The sequence below is a fragment of the Oncorhynchus nerka genome, linkage group LG22 (assembly GCF_034236695.1).
Source record: "Oncorhynchus nerka isolate Pitt River linkage group LG22, Oner_Uvic_2.0, whole genome shotgun sequence".
NCBI classification, from domain to species: domain Eukaryota; kingdom Metazoa; phylum Chordata; class Actinopteri; order Salmoniformes; family Salmonidae; genus Oncorhynchus; species Oncorhynchus nerka.
In genome coordinates, this window is record NC_088417.1 from 18,539,107 (window position 1) to 18,554,791 (window position 15,685).

At 46.3% G+C, this 15,685-nt stretch overlaps 1 protein-coding gene across 4 annotated transcripts in view; it reads left to right on the top strand.

Annotated features, from left to right (window-relative positions):
* Positions 1–15,339, top strand: part of spata13 (spermatogenesis associated 13) — a 40,831-nt gene extending 25,492 nt beyond the window's left edge. For 2 of the 4 annotated variants that reach the window (XM_065006993.1, XM_065006994.1), the window contains exons 5-6: positions 4,922–5,071; positions 5,373–5,494. In XM_065006993.1, the coding sequence (XP_064863065.1) occupies positions 4,922–5,071; positions 5,373–5,417 (195 nt within the window). In that variant the 3' untranslated portion in view covers positions 5,418–5,494. Of the gene's footprint in view, positions 1–4,921; positions 5,072–5,372; positions 5,501–5,923; positions 6,104–7,085; positions 7,284–7,974; positions 8,155–8,420; positions 8,654–8,776; positions 8,907–9,802; positions 10,182–14,411; positions 14,491–14,591 lie in introns of those variants that run through there. The other 2 variants (XM_029626371.2, XM_065006995.1) reach the window with 2 other exon arrangements.
* The last annotated feature ends 346 nt before the right edge of the window (positions 15,340–15,685 follow it).

The window sequence follows — 15,685 nt, forward strand, 5'->3', positions numbered from 1 at the left end:
ATGGCATTTTGAATGCACAGCTATACGGTGACGGGATTCTGAGGCCCGTTGTCGTGCCATTCATCTGCCACCATCACCTCATGTTTCAGCATGATGATGCACGGCCCCATGTCGCAAGAATCTGTAAGTAATTACTTTAAGCTGAATATGTCCCAGTTCTTCAATGCATGCATACTCACCAGACATGTCACCCATTGAGCATGTTTGGGATTCTCTGGATCGACATGTATGACAGTGGTCCAGTTCCCTCCAATATCAAGCAACTTCACACAGCCATGGAAGAGGAGTGGGACAGCATTTCACAGGCCACGATCAACAGTCTGATCAACTCTATGCGATGTGTCGCGCTGCATGAGGCAAATGGTGATCACACCAAATACTGCCTGGTTTTAGGATCCATGCCTCTCCCTTTTTTTAAATGTATCTGTGACCAACAGATACAGTACCAGTCAAAAGTTTGGACACACCTACTCATTCAAGGGTTTTTCTTTATTTTTACTATTTTATACATTGTAGAATAATATTGAAGACATCAAAACTATGAAATAACACATGAAATCATGTAGTAACTAAAAAAGTGTTAAACAAATCAAGATATATTTTAGATTCTTCAAAGTAGCTACTCTTTGCCTTTGATAGCTTTGCACACTATTGGCATTACATTTACATTTACATTTAAGTCATTTAGCAGACGCTCTTATCCAGAGCGACTTACAAATTGGTGCGTTCACCTTATGACATCCAGTGGAACAGCCACTTTACAATAGTGCATCTAAATCTTTTAAGGGGGGGTGAGAAGGATTACTTTATCCTATCCTAGGTATTCCTTAAAGAGGTGGGGTTTCAGGTGTCTCCGGAAGGTGGTGATTGACTCCGCTGTCCTGGCGTCGTGAGGGAGTTTGTTCCACCATTGGGGGGCCAGAGCAGCGAACAGTTTTGACTGGGCTGAGCGGGAACTGTACTTCCTCAGTGGTAGGGAGGCGAGCAGGCCAGAGGTGGATGAACGCAGTGCCCTTGTTTGGGTGTAGGGCCTGATCAGAGCCTGGAGGTACTGAGGTGCCGTTCTCCTCACAGCTCCGTAGGCAAGCACCATGGTCTTGTAGCGGATGCGAGCTTCAACTGGAAGCCAGTGGAGGGAGCGGAGGAGCGGGGTGACGTGAGAGAACTTGGGAAGGTTGAACACCAGACGGGCTGCGGCGTTCTGGATGAGTTGTAGGGGTTTAATGGCACAGGCAGGGAGCCCAGCCAACAGCGAGTTGCAGTAATCCAGACGGGAGATGACAAGTGCCTGGATTAGGACCTGCGCCGCTTCCTGTGTGAGGCAGGGTCGTACTCTGCGGATGTTGTAGAGCATGAACCTACAGGAACGGGCCACCGCCTTGATGTTAGTTGAGAACGACAGGGTGTTGTCCAGGATCACGCCAAGGTTCTTAGCGCTCTCGGAGGAGGACACAATGGAGTTGTCAACCGTGATGGCGAGATCATGGAACGGGCAGTCCTTCCCCCGGGAGGAAGAGCAGCTCCGTCTTGCCGAGGTTCAGCTTGAGGTGGTGATCCGTCATCCACACTGATATGTCTGCCAGACATGCAGAGATGCGATTCGCCTCCTGGTCATCAGAAGGGGGAAAGGAGAAGATTAATTGTGTGTCGTCTGCATAGCAATGATAGGAGAGACCATGTGAGGTTATGACAGAGCCAAGTGACTTGGTGTATAGCGAGAATAGGAGAGGGCCTAGAACAGAGCCCTGGGGGACGCCAGTGGTGAGAGCGCGTGGTGAGGAGACAGATTCTCGCCACGCCACCTGGTAGGAGCGACCTGTCAGGTAGGACGCAATCCAAGCGTGGGCCGCGCCGGAGATGCCCAACTCGGAGAGGGTGGAGAGGAGGATCTGATGGTTCACAGTATCGAAGGCAGCCGATAGGTCTAGAAGGATGAGAGCAGAGGAGAGAGAGTTAGCTTTAGCAGTGCGGAGCGCCTCCGTGATACAGAGAAGAGCAGTCTCAGTTGAATGACTAGTCTTGAAACCTGACTGATTTGGATCAAGAAGGTCATTCTGAGAGAGATAGCGGGAGAGCTGGCCAAGGACGGCACGTTCAAGAGTTTTGGAGAGAAAAGAAAGAAGGGATACTGGTCTGTAGTTGTTGACATCGGAGGGATTGAGTGTAGGTTTTTTCAGAAGGGGTGCAACTCTCGCTCTTTTGAAGACTGAAGGGACGTAGCCAGCGGTCAGGGATGAGTTGATGAGCGAGGTGAGGTAAGGGAGAAGGTCTCCAGAAATGGTCTGGAGAAGAGAGGAGGGGATAGGGTCAATCGGGCAGGTTGTTGGGCGGCCGGCCGTCACAAGACGCGAGATTTCATCTGGAGAGAGAGGGGAGAAAGAGGTCAGAGCACAGGGTAGGGCAGTGTGAGCAGAACCAGCGGTGTCGTTTGACTTAGCAAACGAGGATCGGATGTCGTCGACCTTCTTTTCAAAATGGTTGACGAAGTCATCTGCAGAGAGGGGAGGAGGGGGGGGGGAGGAGGATTCAGGAGGGAGGAGAAGGTGGCAAAGAGCTTCCTAGGGTTAGAGGCAGATGCTTGGAATTTAGAGTGGTAGAAAGTGGCTTTAGCAGCAGAGACAGAAGAGGAAAATGTAGAGCGGAGGGAGTGAAAGGATGCCAGGTCCGCAGGGAGGCGAGTTTTCCTCCATTTCCGCTCGGCTGCCCGGAGCCCTGTTCTGTGAGCTCGCAATGAGTCGTCGAGCCACGGAGCGGGAGGGGAGGACCGAGCCGGCCTGGAGGATAGGGGACATAGAGAGTCAAAGGATGCAGAAAGGGAGGAGAGGAGGGTTGAGGAGGCAGAATCAGGAGATAGGTTGGAGAAGGTTTGAGCAGAGGGAAGAGATGATAGGATGGAAGAGGAGAGAGTAGCGGGGGAGAGAGAGCGAAGGTTGGGACGGCGCGATACCATCCGAGTAGGGGCAGTGTGGGAAGTGTTGGATGAGAGCGAGAGGGAAAAGGATACAAGGTAGTGGTCGGAGACTTGGAGGGGAGTTGCAATGAGGTTAGTGGAAGAACAGCATCTAGTAAAGATGAGGTCGAGCGTATTGCCTGCCTTGTGAGTAGAGGGGGAAGGTGAGAGGGTGAGGTCAAAAGAGGAGAGGAGTGGAAAGAAGGAGGCAGAGAGGAATGAGTCAAAGGTAGACGTGGGGAGGTTAAAGTCGCCCAGAACTGTGAGAGGTGAGCCGTCCTCAGGAAAGGAGCTTATCAAGGCATCAAGCTCATTGGTGAACTCTCCGAGGGAACCTGGAGGGCGATAAATGATAAGGATGTTAAGCTTGAAAGGGCTGGTAACTGTGACAGCATGGAATTCAAAGGAGGCGATAGACAGATGGGTAAGGGGAGAAAGAGAGAATGACCACTTGGGAGAGATGAGGATCCCGGTGCCACCACCCCGCTGACCAGAAGCTCTCGGGGTGTGCGAGAACACGTGGGCGGACGAAGAGAGAGCAGTAGGAGTAGCAGTGTTATCTGTGGTGATCCATGTTTCCGTCAGTGCCAAGAAGTCGAGGGACTGGAGGGAGGCATAGGCTGAGATGAACTCTGCCTTGTTGGCCGCAGATCGGCAGTTCCAGAGGCTACCGGAGACCTGGTAGAGGCTACCGGAGGCATTCTCTCAACCAGCTTCATGAGGAATGTTTTTCCAACAGTCTTGAAGGAGTTCCCACATATGTGTATCACTGCAGAATGCTGTGGTAACCATGCTGGTTGTGTGCCTTGAATTCTAAATAAATCACAGACGGTGTCACCAGCAAAGCACAATCACACCACCTCCTCCATGCTTCACGGTGGGAACCACACATGCAGAGATAATCCGTTCACCTACTCTACGTCTCACAAAGACACGGCGGTTGGAACCAAAAATCTAATTCGGACTCATATGACCAAAGGACAGATTTCCACCGGTCTAATGTCCATTGCTTGTGTTTCTTGGCCCAAGCAAGTCTCTTCTTATTATTGGTTTCCTTTAGTAGTGGTTTCTTTGCAGCAATTCGACCACGAAGGCCTGATTCACGTAGTCTCCTCTGAACAGTTGAGATGTATCTGTTACTTAAACTCTGAAGCATTTGCAGCCCAAATGATCTGAGGTGCAGTTTACTAATGAAGTTATCCTCTGCAGCAGAGGTAACTCTGGGCATTCCTTTCCTGTGGCTGTCCTCATGAGAGCCAGTTTCATCATAGCACTTGATGGTTTCTGTGACTGCACTTGAAGAAACTTCTAAAGTTCTTGAAATGTTCCGTGTTGACTGACCTTCATGTCTTAAAGTAATGGACTGTCGTTCCTACCATAATATGGACTTGGTATTTTACCAAATAGGGCTTTCTTCTGTATACCACCCCTACCTTGTCACAACACAATTGATTGGCTCATTAAGAAGGAAAGAAATTCCACAAATTAACTTAACATGTCACACATGTTAATTGAAATACATTCCAGGCGACTTACTCATGAAGCTGGTTGAGAGAATGCCAAGAGTGTGCAAAGCTGTCATCAAGGCAAAGGTTGGCTACTTTGAAGAATCTCAAATATAATATGTATTTTGATTTAGTTAACACTTTTTTTGGTTTCTACATGATTCCATATGTGTTATTTCATAGTTTTGACATCTTCACTATTATTCTACAATGTAAAAAAATTAAGAAAAACCCTGGAATGAGTAGGGTGTCCAAACTTTTGGCTGGTAATGTACATATCTGTATTTCCAGTCGTGAAATCCATAGATTCGGGCCTAATGAATGAACTGATTTCCTTATGAACTGTAACTCAGTGAAATCATTTACACCATCTGTATTCCAGAGGAAATGCCCAGTATGTATCATAATACCCTGTTTGTGATTTGTTCCCAAAGGCCCTAACACTGTCCTCTCCATGTCCCTCTAGCCCCTGTCGCGCCCCCCTGTCCCGTCCCACCAAGTGCCCCCTACAAAGCGGTGTCGGCCAGGTTCCGCCCCTCCACCTTCTCCCAGAGCACCCCCATCGGACTGGACCGCCTCGGACGACGCAAACTACACAGAGTCCTCAGTGTTGAGGGTGTGTGTGTGTGAAAGAGAGGAATAAAGATGGAGAGAGCTTGTCCGTAAGAATGAGGCAGAGGGGGTTGAGTGGTGAGGGTGTGTGAGAATGAGGCAGAGGGGGGTTGAGTGGTGAGGGTGTGTGAGAATGAGGCAGAGTGGGGTTGAGTGGTGAGGGTGTGTGAGAATGAGGCAGAGTGTGTCTGTAAATTAACAGCAAAACAGACGAGCTCTTTGAAAGTGTGATGTAAACGTATGTCTCCCCTCTTTGTGTGTGAGCATATATAATGTTTGTAACTGTATTCTCCTCCCCAAAGCAGACGCCGGCTCAGAGCGTTCTGCAGCGGTGGATGGTGACAGTGTGAGTGAGGAGGAGGGGAGCTTCGATGAGCTCAGTGACGTCACAACGTACCTGCAGCCTGGGGTGGAGCTGTCTGCTCTCAGCCAGGTGAGCTGCCCACCTGGGTGTTGATCTGCAGAGTGTGTTCTGTTACCTGGCAACAGACGTAACGTCTCTCCAAGTCAACATGCCGTTTCTGCCAAGTCGTCTCTGATGTTTCTATTTCTATGTGATTGTGTGTGATCTGCTTTGGTCCAAATTTGGACACGGCTGTGGTGTCCAAGTCCAAGCATAATCTGTGTGTCGGACATGAGTGTGCTGTGCATGTAATCTGTATTTATCTGTGTGTGTCTGTCATTACATGAAACTCTGTATCTCTGACTCTGTAACTCTGAGTACAGAGAAACATCAGGGGAATAATGTGACTTCTCATTTCTTTAACTGGAAAATCTTCAGCCATCAGACAGTCTGATGTATGTAATAGTTTTTTAAATATATATCTCTGTGTGTGTGTGTGTGTGTGTGTGTCAGTGGATAAGCCAGGGTCAAGCGGTGTATGCGGAGGCCCTGTGGGACCATGTGACGATGGAGGAGCAGGAGCTGGCGTTCAAGGCGGGGGATGTGATCCGGGTGCTGGAGGCCCCTCACAAGGACTGGTGGTGGGGCATGGGGGCAGACAGGGAGGCCTGGTTCCCCTCTAGCTTCGTCAGGGTAAAACTACTCTAATCACTTTTCCATCCACAGTTTTTATGTGAGTAAAGTCCTACCCTATAAAAAAAAAATACAAAATCGCAACAGCTGTGATGGAATCAGGAAGTTTTGGTACAATTTTATAAATGCCGACAGATCATTTGTTTGTTCGACATGGTGGGATCATTTTGTGTCGGTAAAATGTATTATGCAAGATATTTCCAAAGACCAGAGTCGGCACATTTGCTATTTAACTCAACCGTTTTTGTGACAAAACTATCGGAGTTGAAATGCGATGCAAACACATTGAACTTTAGAATTTTATTCGGTACATGAAAAGTACATTTTGTCTGCACTGTGTCATCAAGTCCTTCTGGTGCACTAACCCTGATTTTTCTTACATTTTCAATTTAAATCAGTCAGTTATTCACCATTTCTTCATGTTTTTATTGATATTTTTACACAACACCAAGATATAGCTCAGGCCATAAAGCAAAAAACTAAACAAAGGGCCACAAACAAAACTGTCTGTACAAGACATGATGGTTGGGTTGTTGAAATATAAGAAGTGTCCATGTTTTGTCTAAGTGGACATTGACCTCCCTGTGTAATTGATGTTTACTGTAGACCCTCCCAGCCAAAGGCTCTGAAACTGGCTTAGCGCCAACCACGTCCCTTAGTAGTGCGTGTTCAAGAGCTGAGGGGTTCAGAGGTTTCAGTGGTTTCCCTGGTGACTTGTGTTGATTGACAGTTACGTCTTAGTAAGGCAAGCTATGGTAACCATGGCGAGGCCAGTTAATTGATAGGTGGGTGACCGCTTGGTAATTTCCCTTATTGGTGATTGTTGTTGACGGACAGGGGCTTGTTAACCATACATGGTGTTTCCAATGTTACCATAGAGATGTAGGTTGGGTTAAGTTTCATTTATAGATGCTAGTTAACTAGGTGGACTGTGTGACTCTGGTTTCCCTGGTAACGTGGGGGAGTGTGTTTTGATTGACAGGTTCGTGTGAACCAGGAGGAGGACTCAGGAGCAGAAAGTGTAGAGAGTTGTGCTCTGGACCAGGAGGACCCACACACTGACACCCGTGACACTCACACACACAGCGCCGAGCACCGTGAGCAGATGAGGACTAACGTGGTCAAAGAGATCATGAATACTGAACGCATCTACATCAAACATCTCCGGGACATCTGTGAGGTGGGTGGAGGCTCGACCACAACCACCAACATTAACCGACCCTAACCCATCTCTTTCCACCATCACTGATATTACAACTAGGACTCTGGATTGCCACCAGCTTTTCTGCCCATTGGCTCCCCCTGCTGGTCAAACCTTAGCATTGAACACAACATCTATGTCTGTTTTTTTCTGCATAGAAAAGTCTTGGGTGGGCCACCTGTTTTTTTCAGGGGCCTTTATCTAAATAGATACATTTTTTATTAGTGTCATTTATTTTTATTACAATTATTTTCAGGATAGACATTTTTTTCCCAGTGTTAACTTAAAAGACTAAAACCAGATAAAGTATGTAGAAAAGATAACATACTAGTGTATTTTGTGATAAGATCATCTTTGAGAACTAACAATCACAAAAATTAAAGCGACAGTCAGGGGGGCCCCCATTGATTTTGTTTGTTTGTGTTGCTCAGATAGCATAAGCTATGGTGAAATGTGTAGAATTGCAGGACATTTGCTTTAAAACTGCACTGTCTTTCTGTCTCATGTAAAATGTGTATAAATGTACACATTAGCTTTAAAACAGCTACATTTTGTCACTGCGCCCAACAGGAGGGCCTCTAAAATGTTTGATCGGAGACCACACCATTGGCCGCGCCCCACCACTTAAGCCTCATTTTGACCCAGACAAAATGTCTAATGCTTTTCCCAGGGCTATATCCGTCAGTGTGGTAAACACCCGGGCATGTTCACTGAGCTGCAGCTAAAGACCATCTTCAGTAACATCGAGGACATCTACAAGTTCCAGAGACAGTTCCTCAAAGACCTGGAGAGGAAGTACAACACAGACCAGCCTCACCTCAGTGAGATAGGAGCCTGTTTCCTCTTACAGGTACGCTATACCCTTTGTGTACACACTTTCTTTACACACTAACACTTTTTTCAGAATTGGATCCAGCGTTTTTCCATACCATTATCTTTTTGCTCCGTGAGTACATTACACAGTTATACATTTCAACACAGTCATATCCCCATTTGGCTCTATTGAACTATTTTGCCTCTCTCCCTCCCGGCTTTTCCACCCCCACACTCTTTCCTTCCTTACCCACTCTCTCACCCTCTTCACTCACCCCCCCATCCTCTTATCCTATCTCTCAGGGGGAGGGTTTTTCCATCTACTCTGAGTACTGTAACACCCACCCTGCAGCGTGTGGGGAGCTGCAGCGCCTCATGAAGCTGGGCAGGTACAAGCACTTCTTTGAGGCCTGCCGGCTGCTGCAGCAGATGATTGACATCTCCATCGCCGGCTTCCTGCTCACGCCTGTCCAGAAGATCTGCAAGTACCCCCTGCAGCTGGGAGAGCTGCTCAAATACACGCCCAAAGACCACAGGTAGGCCACAACACACAATGGACACTTTTTTCCTTTACGAACTTCACAACATATACTCACTCACACGAATACACACACAAACCTTTTCACACTCTCCAATGCTGTTGATGTTGTGTTCTGTAGTGACTATGGTGGAGTTAGTGACGCGTACGAGGCGATGAAGAATGTGGCGAGCCTGATCAACGAGGGGAAAAGGAGGCTGGAGAGTGTTGATGCCATAGCTCACTGGCAGGTGGCTATCCTACGCTGGGAGGTGAGGCTCCTCACAACTTTTTTACATTGTTACTGCAGCAGAAACCTGTTACCACCTTATTATTACATGGCTACTACAGTGTTTATGTTAAGGCTTTGCATCAAAACCCATTTCAACCTTGTGCTCGTCTCCTGTACTCAGTCTGGGAAATAAGGTGTCGTTTATTATGGGTCCATGCTATCCGGGGTCTTTGGGGCATCCCTACCCCATTTGAAGTTGAAATGTAAAAAAGTTAAGGGTTATGGTAAGGATAGGGTAGAGACTTCCCAAGGATCCCGGCTAGCACTAACCATTTAAGATGTAGACAATGACTCAATCAATGATCTGACAAATGCAACCCCCTCTCTGAACCAGTATCTGGGCAGAGGAGGAGACGATGAATGACTAGTCTCAAATCACCTCTTCGGTACCGCCAATAAAATCCCTCATTACCACCACGTACATGTCGGCTGATCCAGCAGCAGTACACTAACCAATCATCAATCAACCTGTAATCATATTTAATGCAAGTAGGTTAAGTAGACCATGTTAATAGAGATCAAGTAGGTTAAGTAGACCATATAGGGTATGTTTTTAGAGATCAAGTAGACCGAATAGGGTATGTTTTTAGAGAGCTTTCCGAAGAGGTGGATTTGACATGTACATTTTTATGTGGACTTTTTTTGGGATGTACATACCTGGTGTGACGGCAGTAAATGACGATAGTTGCTCAGCAAAACATATTTAGTGAGGTAACTGATGTATTTTGACATAATGCTTGCAGAGCTGTCTAATGGGAAAATGAATGGTAGCAAACTGGGCAAGAGATGAGACTAGTCATATTATATTCATTGTCTCCTCCTCTGCCCAGATACTGTTTCACCCCCCCCTCTCTCTCTGTGTGTGCTCTCTCCCAGGGAGCAGATGTTCTGGAGTGCAGCTCGGAGCTGATCCATTCTGGGGAACTCACCCGGATTGTCCGGCAGGGCAACAAGACGCAGCAGCGCAGCTTCTTCCTGTTCGACCACCAGCTGGTGTTCTGTAAGAAGGACGTACTGCGCCGCGACCTGCTGCACTACCGTGGTCGCCTGGACATGGACAACACATCGGTGCTGCAGATGCCCGATGGCAGGGACCCCGAGCTGGGCATCTTGCTGAGGAACGCCTTGCGGCTCCGGAACAGCTCTACCCTGGAGACCCTGTGTTACCTCTGCTGCAGGAAACCCCAGGATAGACAACGCTGGCTGCAGGCCTTCGCCAGGGAGAGACAGAGGGTTCAGGAGGACCAGGAGATGGGTGAGAAGGAGTGGGAAGGAGAGACTGATGAGGGAAGTGGAATGGGATGGAGAGACTGATGTGGAAAGGGATGGAGAGACTGATGGAAGTGGAAAGGGATGGAGAGACTGATGAGGGAAGTGGAAAGGGATGGAGAGACTGAGGGAAGTGGATGGAGAGACTGATGAGGGAAGTGGAAAGGGAAGGAGATACTGAGGGAAGAGGAAAGGGATGGAGAGACTGATGAGGGAAGTGGAAAGGGATGGAGAGACTGATGAGGGAAGTGGAAAGGGAAGGAGAGACTGATGAGGGAAGTGGAAAGGGAAGGAGAGACTGATGAGGGGGAGTGGAAAAGGATGGAGAGACTGATGAGGGAAGTGGAAAGGGATGGAGAGACTGAGGAGGGAAGAGGAAAGGGATGGAGAGACTGATGAGGGAAGTGGAAAAGGATGGAGAGACAGATGAGGGAAGTGGAAAGGGATGGAGATACTGATGAGGGAAGTGGAAAAGGATGGAGAAACTGAGGGAAGTGGAAAGGGATGGAGAGACTGATGAGGGAAGTGGAAAGGGATGGAGAGACTGATGAGGGAAGTGGAAAGGGATGGAGAGACTGAGGGAAGTGGAAAGGGATGGAGAGACTGATGAGGGAAGTGGAAAAGGATGGAGAGACTGATGAGGGAAGTGGAAAAGGATGGAGAGACTGATGAGGGAAGTGGAAAGGGATGGAGAGACTGATGAGGGAAGTGGAAAAGGATGGAGAGACTGATGAGGGAAGTGGAAAAGGATGGAGAGACTGAGGGAAGTGGAAAGGGATGGAGAGACTGAGGGAAGTGGAAAAGGATGGAGAGACAGATGAGGGAAGTGGAAAGGGATGGAGATACTGATGAGGGAAGTGGAAAAGGATGGAGAAACTGAGGGAAGTGGAAAGGGATGGAGAGACTGATGAGGGAAGTGGAAAAGGATGGAGAGACTGATGAGGGAAGTGGAAAAGGATGGAGAGACTGATGAGGGAAGTGGAAAAGGATGGAGAGACTGATGAGGGAAGTGGAAAGGGATGGAGAGACTGAGGGAAGTGGAAAGGGATGGAGAGACTGATGAGGGAAGTGGAAAGGGATGGAGATACTGATGAGGGAAGTGGAAAAGGATGGAGAGACTGAGGGAAGTGGAAAAGGATGGAGAGACTGATGAGGGAAGTGGAAAGGGATGGAGAGACTGAGGGAAGTGGAAAAGGAAGGAGAGACTGATGAGGGAAGTGGAAAAGGATGGAGAGACTGAGGGAAGTGGAAAGGGATGGAGAGACTGATGAGGGAAGTGGAAAGGGATGGAGATACTGATGAGGGAAGTGGAAAAGGATGGAGAGACTGAGGGAAGTGGAAAAGGATGGAGAGACTGATGGGAGTGGAAAAGGATGGAGAGACTGATGAGGGAAGTGGAAAAGGAAGGAGAGACTGATGAGGGAAGTGGAAAAGGATGGAGAGACTGATGAGGGAAGTGGAAAGGGAAGGAGAGACTGATGAGGGAAGTGGAAAGGGATGGAGAGACTGATGAGGGAAGTGGAAAAGGATGGAGAGACTGAGGGAAGTGGAAAGGGATGGAGAGACTGAGCGAAGTGGAAAGGGATGGAGAGACTGAGCGAAGTGGAAAGGGATGGAGAGACTGATGAGCGAAGTGGAAAGGGATGGAGAGACTGATGAGGGAAGTGGAAAGGGATGGAGAGACTGATGAGGGAAGTGGAAAGGGATGGAGAGACTGAGGAGGGAAGTGGAAAGGGATGGAGAGACTGAGGAGGGAAGTGGAAAAGGATGGAGAGACTGAGGAGGGAAGTGGAAAAGGATGGAGAGACTGATGGAAGTGGAAAAGGATGGAGAGACTGATGGAAGTGGAAAAGGATGGAGAGACTGATGGAAGTGGAAAAGGATGGAGAGACTGATGGAAGTGGAAAAGGATGGAGCGACTGATGAGGGAAGTGGAAAAGGAAGGAGATACTGATGAGGGAAGTGGAAAGGGATGGAGAGACTGAGGAGTGAAGTGGAAAGGGGTGGCAACTAGAAGAGGGGTTGATGGGAAAGGTGTTTCCCATGTCTCCTTCGTGTAGCCTAACTCTTAAACACACACATTCATGCACATTTTTTTTGTATACTGACTATCATGTTCAGCTATAATTAGTATGCTTTAACTGATTAAACACAAATACAAATACTTCCGTTCAAAAGTTTGGGGCCACTTAGAAATGTCCTTGTTTTTAAAGAAAAGCAAATTTTTTTGGTCCATTAAAATAACATCAAATTGATCAGAAATACAGTGTAGACATTGTTAATGTTGTAAATGACTATTGTAGCTGGAAATGCCAGATTTTTTGGGGGATATCTACATAATGGGCCTCTGTACGTCTATCAGCAACCATCACTCCTGTGTTCCAATGGCATGTTGTGTTAGCTAATCCAAGTTTATCATTTTAAAAGGCTAATTGATCATTAGATAACCCTTTTGCAAATATGTTAGTGTAGCGTGGTTCGTTCTGCGTTGTGTACTTTTAATTACGAAGCTGCCACAACTGGAGGTCTGCTAGTTGAATAATTTTTATTTGCACTACGCACGAAGAGACAACACACATTATGTTAACCCTTGGCGCAGTCCTAGCTCTCAAGCACCTTGCTAGCTGAAGGTCAGTCGAAAGAGAACAATAAGGGGGTATGGAAATACAGATAAACCAAAATATACTCAACTTTTACAATCTAAAATGTTGATTTGAAAAAGTGTTTGTACACGAAAGAATAACATTAGCTATGCAGCTGTAATTAAATGTTAAAAACACACTGAATGATTATTATCAAATTATTAACATCCCCCTTGACCTGGCCTATTTGAATTGGTCCTTGTGTGCAACTTGGTGCATAATCTAGGGGAACAACATCATACTGCTACATTAGCACAGCTGAAAACTGTTGTTCTGCTTAAAGAAGCAATAAAACTGGCCTTTAGACTAATTGATTATCTGTAGCATCAGAATTTGGGAGATTACAGGCTCAAAATGGCAAGAAACAAATAAGTCTTGGCAATTTCTCTAGCCTTCATTTCTCAGAAGATCTCGTACAACGCTGTATACTACTCCCTTCACAGAACAGCGCAGAACAGCGCAAACTGGCTTAAACCAGAATAGAAAGATGGCCCCGGTGCACAACTGAGCAAGAGGAGTACATCAGTACATCATCTGTCCAGTGTCTGTGTTCTTTCGCCCATCTTAATCTTTTATTTTTATTGGTCAGTCTGAGATATGGCTCTTTCTTTGCAACTCTGCCTAGAAGGCCAGCATCCCGGAGTCGCCTCTTCACTGTTGAAGTTGAGACTGGTGTTTTGCGGGTACTATTTAACGAAGCTGCCAGTTGAGGACTTGTGAGGTGTCGGTTTCTCAAACTAGACACTCCAATGTATTTGTCCTCTTGCTCAGTTGTGCACCGGGGCCTGCCACTCTCCTCTTTCTATTCTGGTTAGAGCCCGTTTGCTGTTCTGTGAAGGGAGTAGTACAAAGCGTTGTACAAGATCTTCAGTTTCTCGCATGGAATCACCTTAATTTCTCAGAACAAGAATAGACTGACAAGTTTCAGAAGAAAGTTATTTGTTTCTGGCCATTTTGAGCCTGTAATTGAACCCACAAATGCTGATGCTCCAGATACTCAACTAGTCTAAAGAAGGCCAGTTGTATTGCTTCTTTAATCAGAACAACAGTTTTCAGCTGTGCTAACATAATTGCAAAAGGGTTTTCTAATGATCAATTAGCCTTTTTAAAATGATAAACTTGGATTAACTAACACAACGTGCCATTGGAACACAGGAGTGATGGTTGCTGATAATGGGCCTATGTAGATATTCCATAAGAAATCTGCCGTTTCCAGCTACAATAATAGTCATTTACAACATTAACAACATGTACACTGTATTTCTGATCAATTTTATGTTATTTTAATGGACTTGAAATGTGCTTTTCTTTCAAAAACAAGGACATTTCTAAGTGACCCCCAAACGTCTGAACGGTAGTGTATATATTTTTTTCTGGTTTTTTTGTGTGGTTATTGTAGAGGCTGTTGTTTTCAACCTCACCTGCAAACTGTTTTCTGTACTGTTTTGTCTTTCACTTTTCTTCTTTGGTTTCGAATAAATAAAATCGAAAACCATTCACAAGAGGAGAACGTGTAAGTAAGTCCATGTTGAATGACATTGGGTTGACTGGTATTTTTTAAAATTTCATGACAGGAATGAAGATCAGTGAAACGCAGAGAAAACAAGCCATCTTCAATGCAAGAAGATCCAAACAAGGGAAAATGAAGAGTAAGCAAGCAATCATACTTCTGTGTTCTTACAATTGCTGTGGTGTTGGATTTAGTGAAATACTCCTATTGCAAATAATGTTTTAAAAATGTTCTTTATTCTCAGCCATAGGCTACTCTGGCTCTGTCCCGCCCCCCACCACCACCAACCCCTGCATCCAATTCACCAGCGCCATGTTACTGTGCCAACCAGTGTGCCTCAGCAGCAGGTGTTCACATTGGCCGAGCCCAAGCGAAAGCCCGCCCACCTGTGGTACACCTTTACTCGGCATGCCTTGTTCAGGAAGTGAGGATCTCGCCCTGAGGACTCCGAAAAACATACAATTATGGACCTACATATTTCAGCATAGTATCTGTGCATGTACTACTTTGTGTGTTTTATCAATGTGTTTGTGTGCCTCTTAAAGTGTATGTATATTTTGTTGTGGTCTTGTGTGCATTATGGCTGTTCGGTTTCTATTTGTGTCTATTCAAATCTGTGCCTGCAAATTGGGAGAGATTTCCCATAAGTGTTAATATGCATACAGACTGACTCCCTCCATGTGCTGGTGTGGTAAAGATGCTGCTTTTTGTAGGTCTGAGGTTCCCAACCGCCCAACACAAACCTGTATTCATGTAATTATGACCATGATGTGCAGTACATTTTAGCTTTTCAATTAGGAGTTGAGTACTTACCTGCTACCTTGGTTTTAGTTCATTTCTCTGAGGCTGGTCCCTGTTGGAGTTGGACTGCTAGTGAAGGCACAAGTGGCTCTTCTGAGAGCTGAATGCCCAGAGGACAGTCTACACATGCATTTGCACATTCAGTAACCCTGTTAACACTGTTGTAAATAAACTCTTTTACAAAAAGTACCAAATACAAGTAGTGTATTTCACAATAATTTTATTGGTTGGTTGTGAGAAATGTATCTCTCAAAGATATGTAACATCTGCTGTAATCATATGAATTATATCATAGAATTCTGTCAACATGAATGAGGGTCGTCACTAGTTACCACAGCCACAAAGTTATAAACCCGCCTATTTCTACAATTTATCTTATACCTAACCTTAAATTAAGACCAAAAAGCAAATGTTTGTTAATATACTTTCTTTACGATATAACCTGTGGTAACTAGTGGAAACCCTGAAGGAGCCCCAGCTAGTCGCTGCTTCCTCACCTGTGCGGTCGGATCTGGTTACATTCACCTGGCGGCTCAG